Here is a 5,969-nt window from a genome sequence, read left to right as displayed (position 1 = left end):
TAAACCTTTAAAGTAAGATTCTCTCTAATAGCATCTAAAGATTGAATGAGGTAAAGCTCAAACTTTTTAATTTCTCACTAAAACTTTATGAAATAATATTTACCTATTTATATTATTGCTAGGTTTGCTCAAAAAGTAAAAGACTAATTAAGGAAACAAGACAAAAACAAGTGGCTTGATAAAGATGAGCTTGAGCCTTACTACTCTATGATATGGTACACCATAACATAATGGGCTACTTGTAGAATTATCTATTGACGGGAAATGTCTGCAATACCCTTTTGGGAATTTGAAAGGACTCTTGCGTGGAAGACGGTGAAAGACTTTAAGTCTTAAATTGTTACGTGTACTTCAATCTCTTTCTTCTCGACTCTTCATTTTCTTCTTCATGCGGTGCTTCTCTTTTCTTCTTCAAAATTTGTTCTTCGTTATTTTCCGGGAGCAAAACTTTGTTCTTGATCTTTCAGTTTTGCTCCGTATTATACAGTATAGTCCCTAAAACTTGTTCAACTTTCTCGTCATGGATACTTGTTCTTCTTCCATGTCCAAAATGATTGCGAATACTTCAGTTACAGATGAATCATCAGCTCAAGATATTGAAATGTACATTTCAAGCCTCCCTCAACAACCAAGCTGGCGTCCTTCACTAAATCTGTACAAATACCAAGGATTTTGGTGTTATTCAGATTTTATCAAAGGAATCATATTATTCCAGAAAAATTTCATTCCTCAACCCAATGATATTCTTCTGTGTAGCATTCCAAAATCAGGCACAACTTGGGTTAAATCCCTCTCTGTTGCCATTTCAACTAGATCTAAATTTCCTGGCAGTGATCCAAATTCCACAGCAAATCCTTTACTCACTAAGCTTCCACATGAAATTGTGCTTAATCAGGAATTGTTTCATCGCCTTGGCCATGAAAGGGACATTCAAAATCCCTTAATTTCGACTCATGTTCCTTTCGATTCCTTGCCTAAATCCATTCTCAATTCCAACACTAAAATCATCTATGTGTGTAGGAATCCCAAGGATGTTCTTGTTTCTCTATGGCATTTTTCGTGTAATAAGCAAGCAGAGACAATCACATTCGGGGAGGCGTATGAAATGTTCTGCAATGGAGTTTTGAATTATGGACCGTATTGGGATCATGTGTTAGGATATTGGAAAGCAAGTCTGGAATTTCCTGACAGAATATTGTTTCTGAAGTATGAAGATCTGAAAAATGATGGTTGTCTCTATGTGAAGAAAATGGCTGATTTCATGGGCTGTCCATTCTCTGTTGATGAAGAGGAACAAGGTATAGTGGAGAAGATTGTTAAGCTTTGTAGTTTTGAGAGTTTGAGCAATTTGGAGGTGAATAAGAGCAAAAACACCCCCAAACATTATCCTATCAAAATGGAAAACAATGTATTCTTTAGGAAAGGTGAAGTTGGTGACTGGAAGAACTATCTTACAGTTGAAATGGCAGAAAAGTTAGACCAAATCATCGAGGAAAAGTTTAGTGGTTCTGGTTTAAGTGTCTGAAAATTCTAACTCCAGAAACTGTTTTCATTTATGGTCTTATTACTACTATGGAGTATTTATGTATTTTAGAAGTTTGTAAGTTGGGATTCCAAAAAGAAAATAAACTCTATTTCTTTAACAGTATATAAGTTAGTTTGAGTTTAGTTAATTGGGTTTAATGTTTGTTATTAAGAAGTCTATGTATTTTATAAGTTTCTAAGCATCGTTTTATTAAGGATCTCTACTCTTTCTTCTTCAAGATTATTTGCTTTCTTTTCTTCTAGTTTGATCGTATCCAGAAATGTTCTAAAGCTTTCAAATTAGAAGGTTTAATCGTTTTTGTCTCAATCGATTTCGTCTCATAAATCAATAGATTTTCAAAGCGATGTCGTTGATAATACTCCTGAGGCTACCGTTCTTCGCAATATTATGTTTAATGTTTATATTAACTTCATTTGCAGCTTATTAAGTAGTGTATAATCTTTTTATTATAATATTAGTCGAAAACATGTGCGATGCACGGGGTATGAAACTTTTATATAATTTAGATAAATAAATAAATTGACATATTTATTTTTACATAATTTTATATCATGCTATGAAAAAAATTTATATTATGTATATTTTAAATTAATATATATATTTTAATAATAATTCAAATTAAATTAATTTTAAAAATAATTGACTATTTTTTATAGAATTTTAACTAAAGATAAATGATTTATTTATTTTTACAAAATTCAATGATTTGTACTTTCTAGAAATTTTAATACATTTTCATATTCCAAATATTCTGTGAAACAATAATAATAAAATAGCAGATTAATTAAGAAACATATTAGAATATAATAAAAAAACAAATATTGAATTAAACTATAATTAAAATTCAATATTATATTTACGATACAAAAGAATTATAATATAGGTTAAACAAAAATTGAATTAAACTACAATTAAAATTAAATATTATATCTACGATACAAAATAATTACAATCTATGTTAAAATGGAAGCAACATCACTATATTATTCTATAAACTATTACAATCAATACTTTTCTAATGTTGCATATGAAGAAACTTTATCAATTCAATATGTTACATATAAAAAAATAAAATTCGTAAGAATTAGTCACAAATTCATCTTGATGATAATTATTTTGGTTGATGGAATTTCATGATCACCAAGTATTCGAATTCAACTATTCATTCTGCTACAATAACTCAATATATCTAATTGAATCAGTTTAAGATGATGATTTCTCCCATTTTCATCTCGTAATATCTCATCAAGACATTCGATCAATTTGTTCTTCATTCTTTCACTATATAGAATATCAACCATACTCGCAGATATCACTTATTTGGCTTTATTAATATTTTCTAATAATTATATATTCTTAAATTTTGTAAGTAAGAAAAACAAACAAAAGAATTGAAAAAAAAAATGAAGGGACGAAAAAGATAATTAGGAGAGAATCATCTTCCTCTCGGGGTTTTTTTTTTTTTTGAAATAAGAGAGAATGTCGAGACATACGCGTATAAAGAGGAGAGTGAAAATATTTTTTGCCCATTAATTAAACATTTTATTTTTTCTTAATGAATTATTAAGTCCATAAATTAATTTTAGTTAAATAGAATTAAATCGCAATTGTAACCACTCAGTACAAAAAAAACGTTTTATAATTAATATGTGAAATTAATTATATTAATTAGAATCATTACGCTCAACATTTGAGAATTTGAAGAGATTCAAATAATAATATTTTCTTAATTAATATTTTTCAATAATTTGTCGTATGATCATATTTCATTTTCATATGTTAAAAACTCTTGAAATACTAACAATTTTGTACGAACCATAATATAATAGTTAAAAATTATATAAGCCAATGTTGCAAAAGTAATTATCTTAATATCCATAATTAATGTACATTTTTAGGATTTTGAGCATCAAAATTTATTTTTATTTACCTTGATTTTGAATTTGTATCTAGCATAATCCACATTCTTCAAGAATAAACATCTTATCAAGCGTATTGGACGCTTACAATCTCATTGTCTAGAAAATTGGAAAAAAACAACTTCTTGATAATAATAATAATAATAATAATAATAATAATAATAATAATAATAATAATAATAATATAACATAAAATGAAACTGAATTCACTAAAATCAATCACAAATATGATATTTTATATTCAAAATAGAACATGAATTTTTATTTTATTTAGAACTTTTATTAATTAATTATACATTTTCTCTTGTTGTGGTAGAGATAGTATGTGGTGTCCAAGCAGGATTTATGGCGCCCCCATTACGATACGCATATGCAGCTCCGCCGGTTGAATGCATTCCTAGTACCCCTCCAGTACCATGTGTTGGATGTTAAGATCCAGGTTGGAGGGTCACATTATTATGTTATATTTTTGTGTGTTTAGTTAATTATACTTTCAGGTCCGTAGCTTATATATCTGGATGTAAACCTACTAGTTTATGAGCTACGAGGGGAAACAGTTTTAAGTGTTCAGAACGTAAAGGAGGAAGTGCTTGGGTGACGCGTGTCGTGACCGAGAATGGGGAATCTCGGTCGCGACACATGAATTTTTCTCCATCTCTGAATTCGTTCCTCGTCTTCGTTTCGGTGCGTTTGATTTTCGTCGTTGTTAGACGAGGTGCCGCGGCCTAATCTCCCGGGCGGACCGGGGGTGGACACCTCATGGCGACGTAAGCGGTGATTGGCGCCGAAAGCAACCAATCGTGGAATCAAGTTACTCGGCAGGACCGGAGCTCGGAGTATGGAAGAGTCACCACCCACGAATGGGAAAATGAACACCGATCCCTTGCGGGAGACCGGTGAGGGTTCGGGAAACTTAGGTACGAGCCGAGAAGGCTAGCTCCTTTCCGGAGAAAGGCTACTAGGCACCCCGACATCGCCCGGTTATGAACCACCGGCCTCCTACTCAGCGTGTTAGGCGATAACGGACTAATCGCATATTTCTTTAAGTTTAAAATTCATTTGAAACCTTTTCTTTGTCGCTTTGAAAACCGTTTTGAGCATGTTATTTGAAAGCCATTTTAGTAAAGAATCACCCATTTTGCATAAATTTAAAGTGTGTAGGAGAGAGAGGGGGAGAAGAAAGAATTGATTTATTTACAGTGCGATTTATGCTTTACACTATCTCTAAACTAAGCTCACTTCCCAAAAATGAGTTTATTTACATGGTTCGTACCTTAATCGCCGTTGGAACGATTTAGGAACGTTTTAAAACCCCGTTAATGACGTTCACTCGAATCGCCATTGGAACGACTCGAGCGTTTGAAAATGTTGAGATAAAAGCTTTAACAAGAAAACGTGATTAAGCATACAAGTCAATTTATTTTGTACAAAAACCATTTAATTAGGAAAACAATTCAAAAGCTCTATTATTTACAACGAAAACGATTTTAATTACAAGGTTCGCTTAATCCGTCGTTGGAACGAATTAAGGTTTTAACACGTGATTTTTTAGGAAATGGTTTAAAAAAAACGTCAAGAAAACGTTATTTACACTTTAGGAATATCTAGAAAAGCTTTAATTTAAACCAACAAATTTCTCGCTTCCCCAGCAGAGTCGCCACTTGTTAGACGAGGTGCCGCAGCCTAATCTCCCGGGCGGACCGGGGGGTGGACACCTCATGGCGACGTAAGCGGTGATTGGCGCCGAAAGCAACCAATCGTGGAATCAAACTGCTCGGCAGGACCGGAGCTCGGAGTATGGAAGAGTCGCCACCCACGAATGGGAAAATGAACACTGATCCCTTGCGGGAGACCGGTGAGGGTTCGGGAAACTTAGGTACGAGCCGAGAAGGCTAGCTCCTTTCTGGAGAAAGGCTACTAGGCACCCCGACATCGCCCGGTTATGAACTACCGGCCTCCCACTCAGCGTGTTAGGCGATAACGGACTAATCGCATATTTCTTTAAGTTTAAAATTCATTTGAAACCTTTTCTTTCTCGTTTTGAAAACCGTTTTGAGCATATATTATGGAAAGCCATTTTGGTAAAGAATCACCCATTTACATCAGTTCAAAATACATAGGAGAGAGAGGGAGAGAAGAAAGAATTGATTTGTTTACAATGTGATTTATGCTTCGTATTACATACTAACTCTAAACTAAGCTCACTTCCCAAAAATGAGTTTATTTACATGGTTCGTACCTTAATCGCCATTGGAACGATTTAGGTACGTTTCAAAACCCCGTTTAATGACGTTCACTCGAATCGCCATTGGAACGACTCGAGCGTTTGAAAATGTTGAGGTAAAAGCTTTAACAAGAAAACGTGATTAAGCATACAAGTCAATTTATTTTGTACAAAAACTATTTAATTAGGAAAACAATTCAAAAGCTCTATTATTTACAACGAAAACGATTTTAATTACAAGGTTCGCTTAATCCGTCGTTGGAACGAATTAAGGTTTTAA

The 5,969-nt window shown here is 33.0% G+C and overlaps 1 protein-coding gene across 1 annotated transcript; it reads left to right on the top strand.

Moving 5' to 3' along the window:
• Window positions 1–364: 364 nt before the first annotated feature.
• On the top strand, window positions 365–1,768 carry LOC136226629 (flavonol sulfotransferase-like). The gene has a single exon (XM_066015216.1). The coding sequence runs from the start codon at window positions 521–523 to the stop codon at window positions 1,523–1,525; it is 1,005 nt and encodes a 334-aa protein (XP_065871288.1). The 5' UTR covers window positions 365–520; the 3' UTR covers window positions 1,526–1,768.
• The last annotated feature ends 4,201 nt before the right edge of the window (window positions 1,769–5,969 follow it).

The sequence above is a fragment of the Euphorbia lathyris genome, chromosome 4 (assembly GCF_963576675.1).
Source record: "Euphorbia lathyris chromosome 4, ddEupLath1.1, whole genome shotgun sequence".
Taxonomy (NCBI): Eukaryota; Viridiplantae; Streptophyta; class Magnoliopsida; order Malpighiales; family Euphorbiaceae; genus Euphorbia; species Euphorbia lathyris.
The sequence above is the reverse complement of the archived record's forward strand: the minus strand, read 5'-3'. Positions and strand labels throughout refer to the sequence as shown.

Coding starts and splice junctions, on each gene's coding strand:
- LOC136226629 (XM_066015216.1), top strand. CDS start 521: ATGGATACTTGTTCTTCTTCCATGTCCAAAATGATTGCGAATACTTCA.